This window comes from Pagrus major, chromosome 14 (assembly GCF_040436345.1).
Source record: "Pagrus major chromosome 14, Pma_NU_1.0".
NCBI lineage: Eukaryota > Metazoa > Chordata > Actinopteri > Spariformes > Sparidae > Pagrus > Pagrus major.
In genome coordinates this window covers 14,682,060-14,708,988 of record NC_133228.1, presented here as the reverse complement: position 1 = coordinate 14,708,988, position 26,929 = coordinate 14,682,060, and the positions used below count along the sequence as shown (strand labels likewise).

The following is a 26,929-nucleotide window of genomic DNA, read 5'->3' as shown; positions in this document are numbered from 1 at the left end:
ATGAAACTGACTTATACTAAATTTATTTCGTACTTGAGCAAAACTAAAAGGGAGTCTCTGTTCATGTTGTAAAGCTCAGAATTACACCACTAGGTGGCAGAATTTTAAAGAGAACTAATGACATGCTGATAGTATGTGTGAGACAAATTACATGTCCTCAGAAGTAACTGTCAGACAGCTGCGGCCCATATTTTGCGGATTTAAGGTGGACATGATGTGTTGATGTTAAACTAAAAACAGACTGAATCACCACTGAATGCATTACAAATTTCCCAAGGTGATATTTAAGTATTATACTCTCGTATCTATTCTTTCCTGTGCAGCAGCTTACATACATGGTCCAAAGCAAAAAGGAAGTGTAAAAAGACATATCCAATTCTCTTTTTAGCTCTAAAAGCGTACAAGACGTCATCTAACTGCCACTGACTTCTATAGAACTGTTACTATTGTGCCCCAATGTACAGAAATGTGTGCTCTAGTAATGTGCGTCTTATCATGACACCTATAGATAAACACAGCGTGGGTGTGTGAATAATATACAGGATGCTGAGGTTGTGGCAAAGTGAGCCACACAGCAACGGAAAGTTATTATGATATTCTTCCACTCTACAGAATATACATTTACATATGCAGACAAATGTATACAGGGCGAGAAGGAAAACGGTGAAAGGATGTGGCGACATGCTAAATGAAGAGCACATGACCGAAGCAAGAGCTGACATAGGACTGCACATGATGCTGTAAGGACACAAAGAGAAGCTGCAGGCTAGAGGAACGGGGGATTTCCTTTTCTTCATCAACTTCTGAGTTGCAGTCAAACAGTAAAAGGCTTCCTCATAAAGCCTCAGCATTGCGATCATTGGCTGACAATGTAAAATTGTCTCTTCTGGGTCAGTTATTGGTTATATTTCCCTCCATGAACACTATTATTCCTTTGGCGCTTTCTTTAATGAAAACATGAATTATCTTTGAGATTTTTCTTCTTCTATATAATCTTCATTGCCTGAGCGAGCATAAAAAAATACTGTTTTTAATAATTACACAGATGATGATTCCCACTGGTGGCGACTGTCTCCCTCTAAGATGAGATAAATGATCCCTGAGGGGGAGCAGAGCTATTACAGGAAAACAAATAAGCAGAAGCAACGGGATGAATGAAATCGAGGACATCCGTGAAAAATGCGAGTATGTATCAAAATATTATGTGGGTTTACATCAAACGGATAAAAGAAGCAGTAGAGCTTTCACTAACATCAAAACAAATCTGTTTATCTGTAGAAAATTATGAAACTTCAGTGAATGTTATGTTGAATGTGCGGATAATCTGTGGAAAATCAGTGTTTCTACATATGTACATCAGCGGCCAAACAACACTTACGTTCACCTTTCTTTCAATTTTACCAGAAACATCAGCGACCCTGCAAAACAACCACTGTACCAAGACCTGGATGTTCATAGTCGACCTTGTTTTATAGCTACCTTTTCCTTATTTTCCTTGATTTAGTTGAATGGTGCTAGTGTGGCTTTCACCAAAACACCATTAACCTCTTCAACAAGGTTACCCGCCTCGTTAGAATCATGTTAACGTTTTGGAGCGGATTCCCTCGACTTGTGATGCATGAACAGATGTTCTAAAAAATAAATGAATGTTTTAGTCACATCTATTTTAGAGCTGTAAAATGTTTGTTAGTTTTTGCTTCGCCGGAGGTAAAAAATTCTTTCTGCACTTCTGCTGTAGTTGTAAGCAGATGTTTGTGTTTATTAATGTATTCGTAAACAACTTTAACAAGTCCTGTGGGCACCCATAGTGGAGGCTGCTATATAAACAGTAAAGGAATAGCAATATAATGAATAACAGTTGAAATAATATCAAATATGTCATTTTAGTAGACATTTTACATCTTGAAAAATAATATACATTGATGAATACTACCTGTCTATGAATATACTATAGAGCTGCAACTAACAATCATTTACATTATTGATTAAGCTGCGGATTATTTATTATCATTCACAATAATTATTTTTCCATTTGGTTCTTTTGTCCAACCAACAGTCCAAAAACCAAAAACTCTTTCACTTTCCTAAATGACACAAAAAGCAACAAATTCTTAACATTTAAGAAGCTGGAAGCAGCAAAAGAAAAACCAAAATGGTTGTAACTAATTTTCTTTCAATCATGAACAGATTAATCAGCTAATCATTGCAGCTCTACTGTAGATAAAGATAGATGGATGTATAAACACCCAACATTTTGAGTCAGATTTATTCTGAAATTTGTGAAAAGCTTCTGCAGAATCTCTGCAACTACTCTGAAACTCTTAAACAAGCTTCAAACGGCATCATACACAACTAACCATGCACTTCGAATCTTTCCACGTTTGCCCTGAAGCATAAAAACACTATAATCATCCATACTGCTTTGGCATGCTGGGGACAGCGTAAAGAGCTAACCTTGGCCACACAAACATCATGTACATGCACACACGAATGCACACAGATGCACGCCCTCACAAGAACTTGAGATTTATGCACTAACACCACCCACACTCACATGCATGCACAAACACAGACACACAGCGAGAGCACTGTGCCCTCCACACGTCTGTACTCCAGAGGGAAGATGCTGCATTTTTAATCAGAGTGTTGGTTCACAGCGGCGGGATGTGACAGAAAGTGATAAAGCTTAAAGAGACACTTCCTGTTTCAGGTTGTTAAGAGGAGAGATGCATACAGACGATTAGGAAAAGTCTCTAACCACACACACACACATACACTCAGACCACACAGATTTAGATCACTGATTAAACAAATGCGGGTGTCAGCATCCCGGATTAGATGATCATCAATTTGACTGTTTGCAAGTGATAAGAACTAGCGACCTGAAATGCTAACAAGCAAAGGAGACATGTACCAGTTCCAACAATGAGGCCTGAGGTGGCTCTTTTGGAGAGTTTAATCTCCTCAGCACAGAATCTCTCAAAAGATACTGTGAAATAGGAATTTATGAATAAGAAGAATAATCTTACATCAATAAAAGTATTTCTGAGCTCTATGACATTTTGTAGGATTATAGAGGTTAAAGGACATCTACTGCATTGAGTAAGTATGGACTGACTTATTGTAAACACAACCTGTCACAGGCATTTATAAGCAAAGTCTAATTTTAGCATTTACAACTCCATTTTTCATTGTGTTGTTTGAATGAATCCTTTTTCAAACATTTCCAACATGATTTTATTGTTGAATTACTTGTTGTTAAGTGTTGCAAGTGTGGTTTTATTTTTTCGTGTATTTATTTCCTTCATGTTCCATGATACATGTTGGTTGATTAAGATGGGAGTGCTGTAACTCCCACGATTTTTCTTAGATGAATAAAATCAACCTTGGACCTTGTGTTTTTCTACATCAGGATGGATTCGCCTGAATTGGTGCCGTAGATGAAGACAGACCTTGATATTCTTGATTAACATATGTTGGAGGGTAGAGATAGGTGTGTCTGAACCAAAATTCACCATATTTGTGGCAACATGACCCCGGATGTTCTGTACATATTACGGAGCGATAATGTTTAAAACCTTAGTACGAGAAATAAAAACATATCAACAGTTAGAGATTACCCAGGTGATTTGTTGCCTCCTATTTGTTTGAGGTATGAATGTAACAGATGGCCACCTCTTACATACTGCACCTTTAACCCAACATTTTATAGGTTATAGATCTTTTTGTAGACATCACAAAGGGCCTGAATATCAACATCAACAACTACAAAGTGTTTAATTCAAGGCAAAAAATCAAGTAAAGATGAAAATGTCCTCTTAAGTCAAAATCTGATTTTAAAGCAGCTGCAGCTCTACAAAATAAGTAATGGGAAAAATGTGATCAACATATACTGCACAAGTCTAAAAATCTAACAATTCAATGCCACTTTTTGGTGCTACTGATTGATACGAGTCTTTCAGGGCGTGGCTGTGAATACGGGTGTATGTACAGTATGTAAAAGCCATGACTCAGTATGTGGGACCTTGATGCCAGCCTCAGAGTTCCTGCAGTATTTTTCTCTAACACACACTTGACAAAAAATTCCCATACGCACACTGACACTCCTGAAGTGACCCAGGGGGAGTGTGGCCGGCAGAATGTGGACTATGTTGGTAAAAATAGCTTCCACCATCGCCAGAATACTCTCAAGCTTAAACTAGACCTCGACATTTTTTTCATTACGAAACTGAGGGATGACACAAAGAGAGAAAGACACATACTGAGTGCAAGATTTAGGAGTCAAGCAGAGAGAGAAGCACACATATTCCTGACAGCCGTGCTCTGTCCCACTTCCAGGAAAGCTTCCTATTTTGGCATCTGATCAAATTTGGATGTTTTACTTAGAGGAGGAAAGAAACTTTTCAGTAAACAAATCATTTGCAGCTACATCCCAAAATTAGGCTCTCTGAAAAATGTTTGCTTTCCCATCAAACCAGCTGGTGCAGTCGACAATTTAAGCACAGCAAGAAGAGCAGGGTTATTTTAGCAGGAAGAGAACAAAACAAAGGTCACGTTGGATTATTTTTCTGGTGATAAGAATATGAAGATGGGTTCAGAGTGAAGAACTAAAATTTTTAAATTAAATCACACGGATTAGCACAGAGCGAATGATTCACACAGACGCACAGAATGCTGTTAAACTGGATGTTATTAGACAATGCTTCTAGCAACAGGTAATTAAGTGAAACAGTCTCCTGGCAACAGAACGTCCTCTGTGACATTAAAGCAACAGCACCGAGGCAACTCTCTGAGCCTCTATCTTGTTGGCTTGTTTAAAAAGTTGTATGTATCGCCGCACTAACAGCCTTCTATGGATAAATCAGAAGACGAGGGACAGAAGATAAACTGGCTGAGAGAAAGTGGAACACAACCCCTGCTGGGCAGCAAACTCAAAAATAAGAGGAGAGGGAGCAGAGGGAAGAAGATGAGGGCTGAGAACGAAATGAAAAATCACCCAATACAAGGAAAAGATAGGGTGTACTTACAGTATGCATATGACAAATACAATGTCGTGTGTGTGTTTGAAACCAAATGCCTGCAAGTGTGAAAAAGCCTGTATTTGTTCTCAAAGACGGGGGAGATGAAAGATATAGCTGTTCTACTTAAACTCACCCTAGGGTTGTGGTACATGCAACACGGCGTACTGTTGCAGAGTATTGGTAAGTGTTGCAAAATGATCTATAAATACAGCTCCTCCTCAGGCCACGACAGTTGTTAACAGCCAAACAGAAGTTAACTTCAGTAAAGTGGAGGCCGGGTGCATCTGTGGGCCGACGGGGAGCTAATGTGTCAGAACGCTGCAGTTCGTTCGAGGTGAAAACGACGCCTGCTGCTCCTGTTTGGTCAGTTTAATATGTTTTCATTGTGCGCTTCGTACAAACTGTTGTGCTGGGATTTTTTTCTTTTTTTTCTGGCGTCCCTCCTCCAAAACACAACACCCACTGTGTTCAGTGATGGGCCACTTCACACCTACTGCTCACTTCTGCGTGAGCCTGTTCATTCATCCGTGTGGAGGATGAGTTTTTTGTTTTTTTCTTCAGCCACATCCACATTGCGAGCATTTGGCGAACCTTAATTAAAGCGGGTGAGAACAGATGACCGTATGCACCAATGAGCTAAAAAAAAAATCTGAAAAAGGTCAAAGCATCCAAACATAAAACAACGTCTTACCTGCGTATGCGGGGAGGTTTTGGAGGTGGTGTGTCCCATCTCTCATCATCTGACTGGTGGCCTGCTTTATCTGGACTTCTTTCATCCTGCCCAGTTAACACACAAGACAAGTTTAGTGAGGAATTTTCATTTTAAACTTGATTTTACATATTCCAGACAGTTTTTCATCATAAAAGTTACGAAAATCCGACCCGAGTCCTTCACAAAGACATCCACAGTCCAGCAGCATTAAATAACTTAAACAAATCATCCACAGGCTTGTATAGGCAACCGAGAGAGACGGGGAAGGTCTCATTTCTGACGTTGTATTACAATTTGCTCACATACGGGCAATAAAAAAGTGGTTAATATGTGTAAATTGCAACAAATTTTTACATACAGCCCCTTGCAAAAGTGAGTAATATATCAATTTTTGATGGTAGGATATCTTTTTCAAAATATTTTAAAGGGTTTATCTGTAAATAAAACCACAGACATAAAAATATGCACACACTTCAATGTCTAACTGCTGCACTGCTTTAATAAACAAATGATAGGGACTCAAAAGGGAAATAATGTGTCTACTATCATTATTATTATAAAATAATGCAAATATTGTTCAGAGCCTAATCAAAGTCACTCCCAGACTGTGTACAGCAGTCAACACAGGAGAGCAAATATGATCATGGAGGTATTTGTTTCTCTTTTTCTGGAAAATGAGATGTATTTCTAATAATAATAATAATAATAATAATAATAATAATAATAATAGCCAATAAGAAATGTCGTGTGTCATTCACTTTTGGTTTTCATATTAAGGCTTTACAAAGCTGTTTCTGAGGCTTACAAGTGTGAATGTTTCTGGAGGGCAGCTTAAATTGATAAGAATGTAGCACAGGCATATGTAAGCCTGTTAAATCACTCCTTAAATACATGGAATGTTGACTTGTTTATACTGTCTATACTGTTTATATTTATTGTATTATGTGTGAAGACTGAATAAAAATACTACTACTTCTTGATGTAAAGACCATGCATTTTCTCTTATCAGATTTGGTCTAATTGAACTCTTGAGCACTCTGAAGCAATTAAAATGTACAAAATCATCTGGAAACACCAAATGAAATCGAGTTTGGCATGTTTTCATGTTTAAAATGGCTTTTTTATTACCCAAAAGTCGCCTCACATCTGGCTGCTCTGAAGCGTTCACCAAACAATACTTCTTTAATTCTGTGTTTACTTGCTGATGTTTTAAGGATCTTTTTTAGCCTGCTCCCAGTCAGCCTCAGAACCACGTCCATTAAGCACAGATATCTTAAACGAAGAAACCTCTGCTTCAGTGAGTTTACTGCTACTTTCAGTCAGACAGCCTTTCAAATGTCATTCTGTTTTTCATATACCGCCTGCACAGAAATTTTACTGTATGCGTCTCTATTTATATCACTTCACTGTACATATTTAGTTCAGCTAGACTGTTTCATGAGACTGTATTACCCTCAAGCCAATTTCAGCACTCATCCTAACAGCAGCTTTTATAATTACCGCAGAAATGTAAAGCACCTCGCTCTCTCTAACTACCCTCCACTGACTCTCTTCTCTCCTACATGTTTCTGTAACAGAGGTAGAAAGTTGCTACAAAATTGCCTCACTGAAGGATCAAACCCGTTTCTGAAAGGAGCTCTCCTCCTCCCGACTACTGTCTCTGTCTTCCTCTCAGCTCTCGTCTTCCTGCTCCTCTCCTCTCTTCCCCCGTGACTCATTAATTTGACTCCCTCTCAACTCTGATAATGAGAAGATGACGGGACGAATTCAGCCGTCATAAACTCAATGACGGGGGGGGGCAAATCAAGTCACTTCAGCTCTGAACTTGAGCGCATTGGATGTACATATAGTGAAGCCAAAGGGTTTCCGATTACATCTCGTTTGGGCTGTATACATGTGTTCATGTGTGTTGCGAGAATCAGCTGAGTAGAAATACTTCCTGCTAACAATGGCGCCCTGCGTGCGAGCTGAAAAACGTGTGTGGGATGTGTGCATGTGTAGGCTTATTGTTCGTACTGCCATTGAGAGCACCTATGTGGGTGTTTTAGTCACTAACAATGGCTGACTGGACATGAGTCAATGTGTGTATGGACTGAGTCAGTACAGCACACTGATAATGTTTCGCTGACAAGTGTGTGTGTGTGAGTGCCGTGCACTCTTGGACTTGTAACTTTAGAAGATAATCAGTAGCAACAAACTTGGAGTTGTCGTCTTCCTCCGTAAACGCCACGCCTACGTTTAACAAATGATTAATAGTTTCTAAAAGTGTAGTAAAGTACAGTACAGTACAGTTGACTAGAGTGTTCCCACTCAGATACTGAATATTAGGATTTGAGTTAACAGTTTAGAAAGTGTGTCAGTCTTTTCTAATGTAAACATGGTTACGTGTGTTCGAGTGGCCGTCTCTTGCAAGGGTCTCCCTTTCCCAACGGATGTCTATTCTGAGCCTCAAAGTACATTATGGGAGAGGGGGTGATGTCACCGGAGCTTCCTACGCAGGAAGTCAACTCCTGGATCGCTGCCAAAGCACTCTCTCATCGTCTCTCTGTGTCCTCTGTGTCTTTAGGTCTTGTCAGTGTTGCACACTGTCTCATTGATCCCTGTTTCTTCTGACATCATTTATTTTTGTCTTCACAGATCGACATAGCAGCTATGGGGAGTAAATTCTAGGTTGTTTCTGGCTAGGGCTGCATGATATGGTAAAAAAAATCGTATTGCGGTTATTTTTGACAGATATTGTAATTTCGATATGATTCATGATTAGTGTGAAAAATCATTTTCACATCATGATTTTCATTTCCCACTGAAACCATAACGATTTGCCATTTGCAGTCAATAGCCAGGTATTGGAACCAAATGCTTCACTGTGCTATTTTATTTTTTCTTTAGGATTAAAAAGCGAAGATATTACTGACATTTTGCTCAGAGTAGCTTCTCTAAGACTGCTACATAATTGATTGATTGATTAAAATATCTAATTTCTAAAAAATGTAAAACAAAAGGAAACATTCAAATAAAGGCTATAGAAAGTACACACATATTTAATCCTTCCCTTTCTCCACTATCTCATTAATTATGTCTTAATCCTGACACAAAAATAACTGCAATGTTCCAACACCAGATTGGAAAAAAATAACATAAATCATTACATTTATTTGCCCAGGGAAGCGCTGCACTCACTTTTTGAATTTCTTAATATGTGATTTGGTTGAACTTGTAGTTCAATGGAAGGAGGAACAGGGACAATTAAGGACACTTCATGGTGTGTTTGTTGGTGTGTGAGTGTTTGGGGGTAATGGAGGACAGTGTGGAGTAAATAAGAATGAGGACAGTGGTGACTGACAGAGCAAAGCTTTTTTTCTAGCCCTCTTAAATAGGTCTAACTGTGTGCAGTCCTCTGAGACGACCCTGTAGACGAGAGATCTCTCTCTTTTTGGCTCAAACTCTGTAACTGTCGGTGTAAAGAGGAGGGTTTTCTGAAGGCCCCTCTTCCCCTCTCCTCTACTCCTACCAACTCCCTCCCCTGTGACTAATTATTTGTGTTTTTTTTCCCACTGTGTTACTCAGCGACATCCTGTCTTTCTTTAACACCAGACTGCATTCACAATGTGTGTATGTGTGTGTGTGAGCGACATACCATGCCATCGTGTATCTGCGTGTTGGTGGGGCTCTCCAGTAGCTGTAGTTGTTTCTCAAAGAGCTGAGCGATTGCTTTATGAACCAACTCATACTGCTCCTAAAGAGAGGGACACAAAGACAGAGAGGTGAGAAAAGCAGAATACTCTCATTTCTTGACTCAAAAACATCTATGTACAACCTGTTGGAAACAAATAAAAGGACCTTGACCAATGCACACTAATTTAATCTCATTACCTTCCCAGTAAGGCAGCAAATGTGTTGCACCACATTTTCAGAAATGACATTACTGTTACTCGCTTCCAGCGGAAATCTGATGTGAGACATTAAATTCAAGCCTTTGTCCGTTTGGATCAAGGCTCTGTGTCAGGGCTCATTTTCTCCCTCAATGCCAGGACATGTGTACGGGAAAGAACACCATGAATAAGGTGCAAAATGACACAGCAAACCGGGTGCTTTGTTAAGCTGAGAATGCTTCCACTATATTGAATCTATGCTACTTAAAAAAACTAATTTCGTTGTCATATTCAGCTATGAATCTTCTGCCGAGTTCGGAGAACTCCACAAGAAACATGCAAACACACACCCATGTCAAAACTGTGGCAAAACAACCTCAACCACTTACGAATAACAGCGGGAATGTGTCAACCTCTGCTAAACAGGCTGTGGTCCATTTTCAAACCAGGTGTGTGGAAAGAAACTAAGAAAAGAATGAAGAGACGCGACAGGCTGCGCGATGGACAAAACGCTGCAACAACAGAATAACCTTCAGACAAATTCTGAATTAAAACCTTACTGGGTTACCTTTTTACAAGCAACAAGTGCTTTCACACCTGACCTGATTGGTTTTGTTTCACTGCACAATTTTTTCTCTGTCTGGACCAAATCAACCTGAACTACAGGTGTCACAATGGTACACAGCATAGTCCAAAGCATTCTGAATATTTTTAAAAGCTGTGAGTGACATATATATTAGATGACTTGTTCTGCACGATGCAGCTTCTTGCAAAAATGCCTTTCAAGTGTTTGCATGAAATGTCCCTACAGCTATGGCATTGCTTAAACCTACTTACTTCATTTCCAAAAACCAGATCTGCAACCTCTGGGGGGAGGAACGTATTGCTCTTTTTTTTTTTTTTTAAACAATTTGAAAAACAACCAGTTGAGACACTTCCAGCTGGTGGAAGTCTTTTCATCCGACAACCAGTCAAATATATCTCTATGTTGACCTCAGCTCCCAGGTTCCTCATGATGATTGATTAGCAATTTTCCTATCATCTGTATATTAGTCCAGAAGCTTTGCATTAAATGTTCTATTTCAGTTAGCTTAAATAGACCTAAGAGCAGTGGGCAGTATATATGTGCACAAGAAAAGACAAATTAAAACTGAAAACAAACCTTGGTCTGAACGGCAGAGTGTCGTTGCGTCCTCATCTCTTGGATCAACCGAAAAACATTAAAATCTTCTGGTATTTTCTTTAAAAGCAACAAAACAGAACAAAGGTGTTAACTCTCACTTAAATCTTGACGTTCAGTGTATAAAAAGTGTGTGTATTGTACGTTTTAGGCATGTGTGGGAGTGTGTGTGTTCACATACCCCAGCTTTGAGGAGGTTCCATGTGTAGTCGATAGCACAGATAGCACCCGTCCTCCCACAGCCTGCACTGTACAGTCACAGTCATACAGATTAGATTCAACAGGAGCACGCACGTTTAAAAAGCACACACCTCACAAGTAACAATTATTGAGGGGACAAACATTCGTTCACCTCGTCCAGACAGGATGGAGACAGTAGCTGCACATACGCTGAGATTATGTGGCATCACGTCTGACACATCAAATCATAAAACTTTATCTCATGCTGTCTCAGGGCCTCTGCTGCTCTAACAAGCACAGTTCCTCCACACACATACAGCACAGTGCACATCGACCCACACAAGGCATCTTTACAGATGCAGAGACGCAGCTTTAAGTCCTGCTGTGTAACAGAGGAACCAGGAAATGTCCTCCGGCTGCTCATTATACTTGATCACACACACATGGAGACAGCGTGTGTGTGTGCGTGTGTGTGTGTGTGTGTGTGTGTGTGTGTGTGTGTGTGTGTGTGTGTGTGTGTGTTGTTTGTATACCCACACATGTGTACAGCAGAGGAACTGAATCCAGAGCTTCATGAATCAGTGCGTTGTTTGTTTTTTGGTTAAATACTTCTGCATTTTAAGTCTTGGAAATGGTGCAGTCATCTCTGAGACAAATAAGTTTTAGATTGTCAGCCTAAGGCAATCTTATCTAATCACTACAGCTGTAATAAGATGTGTTATGTATACAGAGTGCTACAGGAATCCTAAAACTTAGAATTGAGTAGAATTTTTGCACTTCTGGTTCAGTGTCTTGATGTCAGTTGGTTTTTTAAATGGTTTTAATTAGAAGTCTGAAATAAGGTCTGTGGTTAACACAGAATACAGAGGTTGTAAGGGACATCAAACTACATCATTACAACGAACACGGAGACTCATCTACTCACTTTACTTTTAACTACTGTAACTCAACCCCTTTAAATTGCAGATCAATTTAGAGTCAAGTGTGTTTAGTAGGCATGGGACGATATGAAGATTTCATGTCACAATTATTCTTAAAACTTAAACTGCAATTGCAATAAAACGTACTAGAATTAATTTAACCTGACATTTTGTTAGGAAACAAATATTTTTATTGCATCACAGAGAGGACACGTTTTTAATGAAAAACAATCAATCAAGAAATCTTAAATAAGTAATCATAAATCAATAGGTCTTGCTGCACAAATAAAGGATAAATAAATGGTGGTAACCTCGTCTCACTGTCGAGGATTTTTTATTGCGATCTGCTATAGAATCTTTGATTGTCCCATCCCAAGTCTATAGTATTGTGTAGTAATAAGCTTTGTCGTGTTGACTATGAAGTCATCCGACCATAGTGCAGTTCGTTTGTAGCCAACCATTAGCTTTTTCTTCTGGTGATCGCATTTATACTTCAAAAATCATGACATTGGTGCTCATTTGTCAACATTGTCATAAACTTTTGTTTGTTGCAGAGCTTAGTTTCAGCAAGAATCCAAATTCAAAAGAAAAATCCCATTGACTTTTTGTGGTGATGCGAACTTGTGGTTTGACCTACAAAAATGTGTCACTTCTGCAGTACTCTGGTACTCAGGTCCTGTCTTAGTCTGTTAATGTCTGATTGGTGGCGGTGTTTAAAGGAGAAACAGACATGCTGGGCTCACATGGCCATGTCTTAGGTGGTTAATTATCCTGTTTTATCAATTTTCTAGTCAAGTGAAACAATGAAATGTCAAATAAAACACATCTGCAGTTTATAAAAGCTGGATTAAAAACAGAAAATCTAGCTTTGCCAAGAATAGTTATGTGTTTGTATGTGTATGTTTAGCCACTGCTGCAACATTTCTCTGCGGTGTTGAAACTTGATTTCAAAACACACAAACCCATGCTGGCCACCTGTTGCACATTCTTACTGCCTCCACACAGAAAACCACTCGCACTCACATGTCTCGTTCGAGAGCTAACTAAAAAAGATCTGATTCATACGCATGAACTCTCTGTACCATTTCATGGCTTAATCTTCTCGTCTTCAACCTTTTTTTAAATGTTGCCTTGGTTACTGTATGTGCATACACAGGCGGTTTTGTGTTGGCGTCTCTGCAAAGTCTCTATACTGTACCTACCTGCAGTGCACACATATGGGGACGTCGTCATTCTCTTGGTACTCTCTCATTAGTCCGATCATATCCAGTATGGAGTCAAACGATGAGGGCACGTCGTGATCCGGCCAGTTCATATAATGGAACTGTGTTATCCTCCGAGTTTCCTGCAGGGAGACACGTGGTGGAATAGCCATTGCGTGAGATATATCAATATCAGAAAAATACCAATATTGATTTTTGATTCGTAGATAATCAAAAACACATGGCCACTGCTTTTCTCGATAAAAGAAATCAGAGAACTCACATTCTCATACTCCACCGTCAAAGCCCTGATAAAGTAGTCTGTTCTGGCCTGCTCGGATTCCTAGAAAACAAGACACAGGGAGAACATTTACACTATCCTTGACTAAAACGGTCATTAGAACAGAATGTGAGAAACGCAGGAGTCCGAAAAACAAGAACCCCCCCTCTCCTTACACACACACAGCTGTGATATTAGAGATTTGTCTACTTACACAGGAGATTCTGAAAGGGCCAAAACTCATGGGATCCTCCCCAAGCAGCGGGAAATACCGCTCACACTTTTTCTACACAGAGAAGAAGAGGAGTTAGCTTTGGCTGAGAACAAAATACCAGACAAATACCACAGCTTCCTGCACACACACACACACACACTTTCTGGCTTGAAATAAGCAGTAAATGTGACATGTAGGACACTGACAGTGATATTTACAGAAAAAGAAAGATACTACTCAATAAAAAACACACATACAGAAGCATGTGCAAGTTAGCTGAGGCTTTGGGGACTACCTTTAACAGCCTCTCAATCTTCTCATAAACACTAATAGGCAAGCACACAAAATACATAAAATGCTTTAAATGCCACCAGCAAGCCTATACAATCCTCTAAATTTGTTACTTTCAGGGTTCGTACAGGTTATTAAGGGCAAAATTCAAACACTTTTCAAAATTTTGAAGTTAAAAAATTAAAAGATGGGCCTGAGAACATGCTGTAACCTTGGTGGGGATAATACAACACAGATGTGTGAACATACACTTATGTACACTGGCATGCACTGACACGGACACACAAACATACACGAGGGGATTAAATATCACAGCCTTACCCTTCCCATCTCAAACTCTCGACAAGCCATTACAATAACCTGCAGAGACACAAACAGGAAGGAGTACAATCAATATTTACACTCACAGCTAAATCTGAAATTGCAAATAGATTCATTCCTATATGCTCTATTTATGTAACACTTCAGTTACCAGAGTGAGGTCTGGAGACCCAGCAGACTACCAAAAACTTGAGCCGAGAATGGCTCAGATCATTTTTGATAACACATTTCAGTCTCCCATCGATACCTCACATCATTCTCTGAGATCCTACAGGAGTAATAATCAAATCTGCAACCTCCAGCTTTTCAGAGCGCTAGTTAAACCTAATCTCAGCTCCGTCTCTCCCTCCCCTTCATATCTGTCCATCTGGTTCAAGCATAAGCACTCCCCATCTGCCTCGTAATTCCTCACAACCATATCAAATATTTATTACAATTACGTTAATTATTGCATCCACTTTCGTACAAAAAACGCAGTAAGTAACAGCTTTCTGTTCATTTTCAGTAAACATCCAAGTTGACACAAAGGGAAGCTGCAGTCTATCTCTTTTACTCCCCTCCCTCTATCAATCCATCTCTCCTTATTTTACAACATCCAATGAGCTGTAGGTACTCACAGCTACGTTGTACTCCCAGTTCATCCTCCAGAAGTCGATGACAGTGTTCGGCAATGGGCCCTGAGTTGCAATATAGGCCTCTGGGCCATCCATACCCTGAAAAAAGAGATTGGTAGAAAGAGAGATAAAGCAAGATTTCAAATCCACCGTTTTTAACAATATATGTTCTGTAAAGGCACTTCAAAAGTCTCCACAATGGATGTTACTGTGATTCATATAGCACCTTTTTACCACGTTAAGTTTCCTAACACTAAAAAAGGTTATCTGGAGGTTTCAACAAATTAAATTTAAGACAAAGTACAAAGTACATGAAGGAAAATTAGACTTTCGTCGAACACCAACACAAACAGTGTCATTAACTTTTGAGATGAGGTTTCTCTTAATGAAATCTAACAATCCGAACTGATAAATGTCGCAAATACATAAAAGGTCGCTTATCATAGTAAATATAATCAAACCACATAATGTCAGATAACAAAGCAAGGGAATTTCAGCGCCTTTTTACCTTAATGAAGTTAGCATTGACGTAATCTGTGTCCTGATTGGTCGTTTTTAACGCCAGCTTCACCCTGGTGTGATCAACTGGGGAGAAAAAAAGAGAGTTAACAATATACTTTGATGCATTCGAAATATTTTCAGAAATATGAATAAATAGACGACAAAAGACAAAAAGAAAAAAGTGGATGGAAAGACAATGAGAGGGCAAGCGAGGACAAACTACAGGAAAATGGTATGTAAAGAGGTTAATGGACACACAGCTGTATCCTCCTCCTGTAGTATATGTGTGTGAGTGCACATCTGTTACGGATGAACTGGTTCCTCCTTTGCCTTATCAGCAGCTCATTCACTAAAAGCCTTAATGAATGAATGAATGCATGGGTGGACAGAAGAGAAAAAGAGGATAAAGGTATAAAAAAAAGTAGGACAGATGTTGGGTCATGGAAGCTCCTCTGGAGGTCATTAAGTGCAGCGAGAGTGTTTGTGTATGTGAGACAGAAACCATTACATGTCCTCTTACAACGTACTGGATATCTGTTTTTGTTCTAATTGTGTGTGTGTGCATACTTTATGTCTGTGTCTACCCAACATCCTCCTCTTTAAGCCATTCTTTTTCCATTTTCCTTTATTTAACCATGTAGTCTAAAGAAAAAACAATGTGTGATGATGACGGTGCAGCCCTCATTTATGTCACTGGATACACCTGTGTTTGGCAGATCAAAATGTCTGCTATGAGGAAACCATTCATCTATGCAATGTGAACGTGTGTGTTGTTTATGTGCCAGAAGGACTTACATGGCAGTATATCTTTATATCTGTTCTTCTTGACATTCTCCTCCCTCTCTCCTACGTTGGTGGGGTAGATCTTCTCCGTCCGGTATTTCGTTGATAACCGCCGTAACCTCTGGAATAAACAACAAGACAGGAGAAGGTTTTGTAAATATCAATGAACTACTATCAAAAGGAAAAGCAACCCAGTAATTTTTCAAAATGGACTTGCATACACACAGATAACAGTGAGCTAAACTCTTCTGTCAGGACACACATTACCCATCCTTAGAAATTCACACCACTACGCCCTACCCGCTGACTGTTCCTCTGTGCGTGACAGTGCAAGAAGTTAAGTGTGGCCAAATCTAATAGCTGCTGACACTGATGAACACACATTCAGTTAATGGGAAGGAAACCATTACAATTTCTCTTGTTTGATAGCAGGCTGACGCTAACTCAGTTAGCAGTCCTCAGACACTTTGGGTCAGAAAAGAAGCACTTTATAGGCCGTACAGGTGAGGTTTTAGTTTAGTTATAAGGAGAACCATCAGGGATCAATAGGCTGATTCACAAAGAGACATAAGAAATTTGTTAATCAGTATAGATTTTAGTATACCGTTTTTAAACCAGCAGATATCTATTTAATACCTCTGGTTGTCTTGGATCATGAGGTTTAAAAAGGAGCAATTTGTAAGATAGTTGATTGTTGATTATCATAGGTTGTTAAAAACTGACACTATGCTGGTCACCAACCCAAAAGTTTCGGTATATGACGACCAAGGAATGAGACTCAAAAGTCATATATCTTACAAACTGTTCTTTTAAGTTACATTTTTATTTATATAGCACCTAAGTGCTAAAAGATTAAGGCAAAAAGGGAATATCCTGCAGGATTTCTGCATCTATGTGATGAAGTGTGTTGTGTGCAATTAAGAACTTATTCAAGACCAGAAAAAGGTAATATTCTGTCTGATAGTTTCTTTGTTTTGTCTCAACTGAATTTCCAGAAAACTTCCAAAGATTTGCAACTATGATATACAATTACAAATACCAGGAAACAAAAACATTCCCACCAAATGTTACATTGACCTCTGTTTGACATCAGTTACAGAACTCAATGACTGTTATTTCAAATGTGAGAGTTTAAGGAGTGATTTCTAGAGATCAGCAACTCCTTTTCCTTTATATTTTGTTTTTTGTTCATATTGTGTTTAGGAAAAAATTCAAACAGTTGTTTGTGTGCTACAGACTTCTATTGTATTTGCTTTCAGTTGGGTTCATACCATTCAATGGAAATCATTGGTTTTATTTCAACTTCACAAGCCTGGCTGTAGCTGACTTGTAGCCAAGTCAGCTACAGCCACTGATCATAGCTTTGTTGCCAAATACCATTTACAGTATACAAAACTAAAAGTTACTTTACAATTTAAAAAAAAGTTGTGCAGCAGGATACTCCATTCTTCTAAATCATTAGACGGGTCAAGACATTTTTTGTAATGGAAAAACTAACTTTTGCTTTGAGACCAGAGGCAGACATATTTGATAAATGTTGGAAAGTATGACTGAGTTTATCCACTCATATAAACCAGATTTCAAGTAAAAGAGCATCAGTTATAAAGTAACACCCAAAAATGTGCGATGTAAAATGCTTTATATCTATTGACTTTCTACTAAAATAAAAGGTAAGTATCAAAAAAGACACTGGCTGGTGTGAGAGTAGGAGGACAACTACAAAAAACTCAGGGGCTTTCTGAAACTTCCTGTGAATTTCATCCTTTTCATTCTCAACTTCACTGTGGCCTTGAGAGTCACAGTGAAACTTTTGAGGAAACTTCAAAAGCACAGCCAGACTTTGGTACCATAAAAAACTCCTGCTGCTTGACTCTGATAGCACTCACATGATATCGCTCTCGAGGGCCTCTTTTTTTTTTATTCTCTCAGTTGGTTCAATCACTTTCCTCTCTTTTGCCGAGACTGTGAGGAAATTAGGCATCACTCCACTTTTTCTGCTTCTCCTCACTCACTCCCCCCTTTCTCTCTCTCTCTCTCTCTGACTCTGAGAAAGTCAGCGTGGGCGTTCGGGCTGCTGGAGCCTCGTGTGAAAAATGGTCCCACCTCTTCTCTCTGGCACTGACTGCAGGCTTTCCTCGTGCTGCTGTGACAAGGACACATACTGTACATCCTGATTTCCTGAGACGCTCAAACCTCCAGACTTTTCTTCCTGTACCTGTTTCTCTTTTCACTCTTGTCATAACATCACTTCTGTGCTACTGTGGCGACATTTACAATGACTGAAGGGTGTCTATTTGATGCAGGCCTCCAGTAGTTTAACAAACCGATGAGCTGCCCGCTGTACTCGCTGAATACACAACGGACACGCACGTATAAACAGTTTAGACTAGCTCACAGATGCACCCTAAAAGACATAATGAGTTTTTCACCTTTCATTTTGCATCACTGATCTTTGTAAACCACAACGAGACAGAAACCGAGGGAGAGGAAACAAGGGAGAGAAAGGGAGGTACATGCAGAGACTGTGGGCGGCAACACAGCTGTGCTTGTGTGTGTTCATTTGTGTCTGTCTGTGTGTGCGTGTGGTAATAGCATTAGAGCTCCTCTGGCCTCATGTGAATTACATTTCCAACAGAGGTCTGCTTCTGTGCTGGGCCCGAGCCCAGGAAGAAACACACACACAAACACAAACACAAACACACACACAAACACATATACACACACGTAGACACACAATGAGCACAGAAGGCAGGGAATAGTGATTTGTGATGGTTTTTGATTCCCCCAACCCACAAAACACATTATGTTGAGACAAACATGCACACAACTGTGCCCTCTAACACTGTAATGAGGATACGTTTTGTCTATTCGTATCCCATTTCACCTCATTTACAGCAAACTGGGGAAGTAAGGACTTTCAGATTCTTCCAATAAAGCCTATATAAGTTGTAGCACCTAATCAATATTTGTTTTGTCCCTCTATCGCCAGTTTTAATCTATACAAGATAGACTATGTCAGCTGCTGGTTAGGGAAAGATTTTACGTTTTTACAACAGCACAGCTTGTATAATTATCAGGTCAAATTGCAAGTGTAATTTGTATATAAAAAATACATTCTGGCCATATTTTACACATTGACTCTTTAAACAAATGTGTTTTCCTTATATAAGAAGCATAACTGTCCAAATTAACAACAGATATGGAGTGCAATGACTGCTTAAAAACTAAAATTGTGAAAATCTTGGTGTGTTTGATACTTACATTTGTACAGCATAAAAATGCATATTAAATCAGCCGACAAAAGATAAGTGCAGCAGTACAACCCTGTGGTTAGAGTAAATTTTAAAGGCTACGCTGTCGTACTATTTTCGAACTATCAATTTCCATCCAAGTGAGCTGTGTGCAAACATTTTAAGCATTCCATTTAAAGCACTGAATAATTAAATGTGGATTGGGTGTATGTTTCCCTCGCTGAGGCTGAATTAGGTCAAGTGGTCTGTCATACACTGTAATAGTAGAAATGTGGATGTAACACTTCTGAGAGGCTGTAGTGAACAGATGTTTTACAGACAGCAGTTAAAAATGTCCATAAACACTCTTGACCTAACATTTATAGTCAAATTCAATCACTCAACAGGCTGATAAAAATACAATACAAGCTGTCATTGTATTCAAAATTTCAGTTTTTATAGTTTGATACCTCGTTACAAATAAGAAAAATCTTGGATGGAGACCGAGCTACTGTCTGTGTCGCCCCTTTTTCTCTTTACTTTCCATTGTTCCAGAGACAGACCCTGTTTCTAATTACTCTTACTTCCCCTGTTACGTAAAACACACAAAGACACACACACACAAAGACACATACAAGCATGTGTGTGCACTCTCACAAATGCTGGGTTGAGCCTGGAGGATGCAAAAGCAAGAAAGCAGAGGGAGAGAGTCCTCGCCTGCTCTACTAAACAAACCAACGGGAGAGGTGCAGTGTAAAGAGAAAACAAGAAAAAGAGGAGGAAGAGAGGAGATGTGGGTGTTTGGAGAAAGAGGGGAAAAAAGCAAAAGGGGAGGTGAACAGGGGGGAGAGGGAGAGAGAAAGGGGGAGTTCAGGAAAGAGGGAGAGCCAAGGCTTTTAAGAGGCTCTTGGTAACTAAGCTAATGGGTTCTTTTATTCCTTGTTTCTGTCGTTCATTCACACGCTCCTTTTACACACTCTGTCGCTTCGCACTAGCTTCTGTCCTTAATGGAGGAGGAAAAGAGGGCAAAGAAAAGTAAACATGCTTGTTTCTATCACTGCTCGAGTGTATACTCCTCTATTCAATTCTTATTTGATACACAACAGTCAGTAGTGTATCGATATCTCAAAAAGAAAGACAAGTGGATAAATCATTTTCATGGTAATTCAACATTTAAGTCATTTTTACAAGCAAAACTACCAAATATTTGGTTGTTGTAGCTTTATAGATACGTAGTTTTGATATTTTTCTTCATCATGTGTGACAATAAACTGAATATCTTTGACTTTGAGATAGTTTGTCGCATAAAACAAGCTATTTAAATACATGACCTTAAGCACCGGAAAATTTTGACAGGGATTTTTAAAAATATTTTCAACCAATGAAATTGCATTACAATGAAAAAAGTAGTTACTTTTAGTCCTGGAAAAAAGTTTTGCATTTTTGCTTAAAATTATGAATTTACAGCTTAACCGCTAAACAAATTATTTTAAAAAGGTCTTCAATAAACTATTTTTTAATGTCCTTCACTTTTCCTTCATATGTATTAGTTATCAAAACTGCTTCAGCTAAGCTGGCTTTAAAGAAAGGGTGGAGTAAATTTGTACTTTTTAAAACAACTAATTATAAAAATACAAGCCCAGGTCATTTGTTTTTTGAATCCCCTTCATTTGTAACTTTCGAAGTATGTTACACGCAGAAGTTCAGGTACCGAACATCACAGGAAACACTCCTCTTCACAGGAAAGGGAAGTGACTACAACACTAGAAAACTCTCAGAAGGTTTTCTTTGGTTTTCACACATTTGAAGACAAGAACTCACTGAAACCACCTACGCAGCACTGTTGTGGTCACGTCTGCAAAATGTGTGAAGCACAGGATGGGAATCGAGAAGAGAACCGGTTCCAAATGGTCCGATCCTTCAGAATCGTGTGCCTCTAAACTTATCAATACATTTTATCAATGCAAACATATTTGTCTGTCAGTAGTGCAATTGCAAAACAATGACATTAAACTGGAAACTTACAATAAGAAAGAGTCATGGCAGAGAGGAAGAAACAGTCAAAAGCTTAATTTCATGAAAGATGGCAACAGTGGTAGTTGTAATGGTTGTAAAATGATAATTTTAAGTACGGGTGCAAACACCAGCAGTATGCTAAAACATCTGTCTACAAAACATGGGCTAACATTTCAGGAATGCCATGTTTTTGATACTCAACATGAACAACTGTTAGTAGATGATGCTCACTTGAACTTCTGTCAAAGGGTCAACTAGTTTCAACTTTCCGGACAGATTTAGTTGTAGTGTTTTCATGCACCAAGCTCGGTCATCTACCCACACTAGTTTTATTGATTACACTGGGTTTAATCTATTGTTGATGTATTACAAATGCCACTTTACAGTACCACACTCCAGCGCTTTTAACTGTCTTTTGCCCTCAGAATTGCATGCACAAATAATTATTGCTCCCACTCCTTCCACACACTTTCTACCTCTCTATTCCCTTTGGTTTCTTACTTCCTATCAGTCAGGAGAGCAAAGCAGCATGACTGAGCTGGCCAGTTTCCTGTGAACGCTCGACTTCCACTGCCACACAAACACACACACACACACAGGGCGTTGCCCCCGAAAAGCCCAGTGCCGACTTCACAGACCCCCTTCAGGGTGCGACCGAGTCATGTGCGCTCCCAGACACATTTCTTCACAATGACTTAACTTGGCCTAAAATGACTCGACGATGCCAGGGCAGTTACTGGGCAGAGGGAGAGAGAGACAGATGGAGAGACAATGAAAAAGATTAGAAAGGCAGAAGACAAGAGATTAAAAATGCCAGCAGAGGTAGAAAAAGCACCGGAGAGGTAGACATGGGTAGAGAAAGATGTACTTGTTAGTGGGTCTAACCTACTTTCTGTCTCCTGGCTGAATAAGTCAGCATCGCTGTACTTCCCTGGCACGCTAAATAATTCACACACACAAACACACACACAGAGAGAAACACATTCTCTTTCTTGAACTCAGCAGCAAGAAGTGATTGGCAGAAAATATGCTCTTCCTGCAGAAGTGGTGGGGGAAAAAAGGTTTATGTGTGTGTGGCCAGGAAGTGTGATGGGTGTCGAGAGCTAGTGGCAGAGAGGCTGTACTGACGGTCACCTTCCATGCAGACACACGCAAGCTAAAATAGGTCATCTCGTACAATGCTCTCAGAGAAATCCATGTCCCGCGCTGCGAGCATGCGGGGAGAAAAGATGCGCTGCTACAGCACAGCGACTAAAAGGGTCTGTGGGAGTGTGTCGCTTTGCTTCTGATTCTCGATTCAATAAGCCTGATTGATGTTCTCGCCTCCTTCATTTCTCTCTGTGTGGCATTAGAGTCCCAAATCAGCAAAAAAAAAAAAAGGTGCAAAGTCATATTTTGTTCTAAAGAAAATTGTGACTGCACCAAACATTTTGAATGCATTATTGATTATCTGAATGAAGAACTGTGAAATTGTGAATTGAAGGGGTTATGATATAAACAGCACAATAACAGGAATTCATTGAAAAATGTTGTTTACAGTACTTATTCGCCTTCTTCCCAATAGTTGAATGAGAAGATTGATACCACTTTCATGTCTATGCCCTTAATATTTTGGCGAGGGCAACTTGCCAATTGGCTTAGTTTAGCATAAAGACTAAACCAACAGAGACTCCAGGAAGTTGGCAGAAAATAGTCTGGCAGTTGACCACCCGTACAACTAGGATTGACGTTTTTGTACTTCTTTTTGTAAAAATCAAACAAGCGAGATGTGCTAAGCAGCTACTGGCATTAGCTTCATATTTACTGTACAGACATGTAGGGCTGAGTGTCCAACTGTGATATATTTATGGCACCGATCGAATTGCCTCAATACCATCTAGTATCTAAAAATGTCTCAGTAGTACCAAATTTCAATACCTAAGGAGTAAATTTCATCAGCGTCAGTGAGCCAATAAGCATGCAGCATGTTTGTTGTGCCAAGACCTAACAGTGCTGGTGATTGGCTGTCTCGAGGCATGCAGGAAAAACACTAGATTACACCCAGAGAGGGGGGTTTAGTGTTAAAACAGATTCCATAATATTGGTACCGAAATAAATATCGTTCAGGAACAGTTATTGAAGTCAAAGCATCAATATTGGTAACAATTTTTTTTTAACGATGCCCAACCCGTGCAGACGTGATCTTTTCATCTTACCCTCTACAAGAAAGAAAATAAGCATAATTCTCAAAATGCCGTACTTCTTCATTGATTGTTTCGTTGAGAAAAAATATCAGTGTTTTTCAGGGAACCCATCAGCATGTCAGGTGTATCCTGTTAGTTTATAAGAGCTAGCTAATGAAGCCTGATCACTAAGGAAATGGTATGAAACCCCACCCTGACCACTAGCATGAGTCAGGGGTCCGGACTGGTGTGTGTGCGTGTGTGTGTGTGTCACCTTCTCATTAGCTCAAGATCCTGACAAAGATAATGTCCGACGATTAGCATCAGTCGCCAGGCTGTATACGCTCATGCAAACATGTACACACTCATGCATTGTGCAGTCATTTCCACTTTATGGCTACTGGCTAATATAGGTCAGTGGAGCACTGATAGCATGAGTGGCATGAACACTCACTCACTACACACATGTAGGGGTGTAACAGCGCATCATTCACTGGCACAAAGCAGAACGTGCTTTCCCGTTATTAGCTATCAGGCTTCTCTTTGTCTATCTGTCACTCTTAAACCACCTAACACAATTATTCTGTTATGCAAGTAGTTCATCATATTATGACTGAAAAGCAGAATGTGATGTTAAAAATAGGAATCCCCGAAAGAAACTAAAACGACCTCATAATCAACAATGACGCGCTGGAATCCTAGAAAGATCTTTTTTAATTCAACTACAACCTAACACAAACAGAAAAAATATGTATAAAGTCTGCGTCTATGTTTTTGTGGCTGCACACGCATCTTTTTGTGTATGTGGTGGCCGATGCGGTCCCGCTGACCCCAGGAAACACCTGGCCTGGGCTGAGAGCACCCGCTTCAACCAGCCGTTTTAAACCACCATCACTTCTGGGTTCCCACTTCCTTTGTCACCAAAAAAATCTCAGCCTTGCATGTATAGTAAATAGAACCGTACAGTATGCTGACACGCACAGAAGAAGCTGCTCATACAGCTTCCTTTAACAGTGAGTCAGTGTTTGCCCTTTTACAGCAGACAAAACAAAGCGGATAGAGAAAAATAAAAGCAGGGGAAAGGATGTAGTGGGGAAAGAGATTGGGGGATAGTAAGAAGAAACAGATGAGAGTTGAGTCGAACTCTGAGATGTGGACAAAAATAGACCATAACCAGACGACAGTCTTCAGTCTTATATCTGTTGAGGTTTGCTCATTTATCTGTGACAATAGAGTCGAAACTTCCACCCCGCACGCCACATTTTTAGATGACAAACTGACCATTGATTAGTTGATGAAATTTGACTTTTTTCAGATGGCATTATCTTTCAAAGTAAGAAAACAAAACAGTATATTACATTGTATGATATTTAAACTAGCATGACACAATTACATTAATAGACCCTAAAAACAATTACAATGCACTGGTCGATCTAAGGGACTAGGCAGTCAGAAAAGAAGAGCTCGTGAAGATTTTTTAAAAAATGTGCGAGAAGGAAAGAAGATACAATGACACAATTACTGTATACTGAGCTATTAGTTTCACTCAGGTTTGAGAGGTGTCCTTGAGGCCCTCAACCTCGGTAGTGCTATTCTGCGGCTGACCACAATGTGACTCTCCCTGTGAAGACCCAAATGACATCATTTTCACAGCATGACTTCCCCTCTTTCCTCTCTATCATTTGCATCATTGAAATAAGCTTCAAATAATAAACACCCTCTTGAATCTACTGCATAAGTTCCAAAATCTATGGGCATCATCAATGAGAAATTGTTACCAAAAGCACTGCGAGTCGGGCTCATTTCTGCAGCCCAGACACATGGCTGAAGAACTTTGATATGTTTGAATTTCAGTTAAAATTATTGACTTCGCTGCTGTTCTAAGCAAACATAGTTAACATTTACCGGTATTTGCCTGGTGGTAATTTCCCGCTCTGGATGGAGGCCTGCTGCAGGAAGCAGATGTGGACAAAAACTGCATATAATCCCAATCACCCGGGACAGGAGCTCATTGTGTGTTTAGTGTGTGTGTCTGAAAACTAATAACTTCCCTGCTCAGATATTCACAGCTCGTATGTAGGGTCAAACTGGTGACCTATGTGGTGTTATACACTCTAACTCGACCCCTAATATGACATTTTTGTGTTTGTTTACTGATATAATAATTTAATACACTACAGGTGTCCTGTCCACCTCAAGGACACTTCAGCCGGGTGGATGCTGCTAACAGGTTTGTGTGTGTGTGTGTTTATGCGTGTGTGAGCCGCCAAGGCCAAGATGACTCCTCCATGTAGCCATTTCCTTTCACCTAAGTCACACATTACACACACAGGGGCATTACTGCATAATTTCCTGAGTGTTTGAGTGTGTGGTCTCCTTATCTTGATCAATAAAGTTATTCAGCCTTGTTGGTATGTCAACTAGCTTTCATCATTTGAAGTCTACACACACACACACACACACACACACACACACACACACACACACACACAGTCACACATAGTAACTTCAGAGCGGAAATATTATGTTGCGTCTCTTCTGAGAAATACCCGGCTTAGGGGCAGGAGGCTGGTTTCTGGGTTAAGCCGTGGGAGGGGGCGGGTGAGAAAGAAGGAGGCCTGTGACACTAAAAGAAATTGGGAAGTCTTGTTACAGTAACATGAGACGGGTGCACAGTGGTTGCCACACACACTTGCAAAAACAGCAGCCGACCCCTGCCGTGTACCCCCCTGCACCCACGAACACAAACAGGCTAATAAAAGCACACAGCCGCACAAACACACATCAGGCTTCTCATTTTTTGGCCGGCGATGGAAGATGGCGGAGAAGGAAACCATCAAGGCAGATTTTACCAGCTATCAGCTTCTGTCTATCACTTATTTTTAGTGGTTGTTGACATATTAGTTCAACACTTTAATACCAAAGTCAACCACTCAGATTTTTTTCTTTGGAATATGTGCATCTTAGATTGAAAACAGGACAACAAAATCACTATAAAAAACGACACATGATCCCTGCATTTCATTGAGAAAATGGTTAGTAGGATCGCCACGGTGAGAAATTTTCCCCACCAGTTAATAAACATCTAACAACACTGGACACGGACATTTTACCAGAAAAGACACTTTCTGTATAGTAGACGCACTGTATTAAGATACTCCCAATGCAACTTCAGCTTTAAGTTAAAATTAAAAGCATTCAGCCTCTGAAACACATGTTGGTGGTTATCACGAGATAGTCATCGGAAGTACAATGTGTTTGTGAGTGAGTAAAGTACTTGCCAAAATTCTTGGCGCCCACTAGCTCAGTTGGTAGAGCAGGCTTCCCTTGTACAGAGGCCTTGTCTTCGCTACAGCGGCCCAGGGTTCGAGTATTTGTCTACAAAAAACAGTCATTTTCGTTGTTTTTTTTAACAGGGGATCAGTTTGAG

General features: G+C 39.8%; 1 protein-coding gene across 2 annotated transcripts in view; it reads right to left on the bottom strand.

Annotated features, from left to right (window-relative positions):
* The window catches only part of ptpn12 (protein tyrosine phosphatase non-receptor type 12), a 45,872-nt gene that overhangs the window by 11,072 nt on the left and 7,871 nt on the right, over positions 1 to 26,929 (bottom strand). For both annotated transcript variants that reach the window (XM_073480625.1, XM_073480624.1), the window contains exons 2-12: positions 16,104 to 16,212; positions 15,316 to 15,392; positions 14,811 to 14,906; positions 14,194 to 14,232; positions 13,582 to 13,653; positions 13,371 to 13,430; positions 13,088 to 13,230; positions 10,967 to 11,033; positions 10,768 to 10,845; positions 9,371 to 9,469; positions 5,713 to 5,798 (exon numbers count right to left, since the gene is read on the bottom strand). In XM_073480625.1, the coding sequence (XP_073336726.1) occupies positions 5,713 to 5,798; positions 9,371 to 9,469; positions 10,768 to 10,845; positions 10,967 to 11,033; positions 13,088 to 13,230; positions 13,371 to 13,430; positions 13,582 to 13,653; positions 14,194 to 14,232; positions 14,811 to 14,906; positions 15,316 to 15,392; positions 16,104 to 16,212 (926 nt within the window). The remainder of the gene's footprint in view (positions 1 to 5,712; positions 5,799 to 9,370; positions 9,470 to 10,767; positions 10,846 to 10,966; positions 11,034 to 13,087; positions 13,231 to 13,370; positions 13,431 to 13,581; positions 13,654 to 14,193; positions 14,233 to 14,810; positions 14,907 to 15,315; positions 15,393 to 16,103; positions 16,213 to 26,929) is intronic.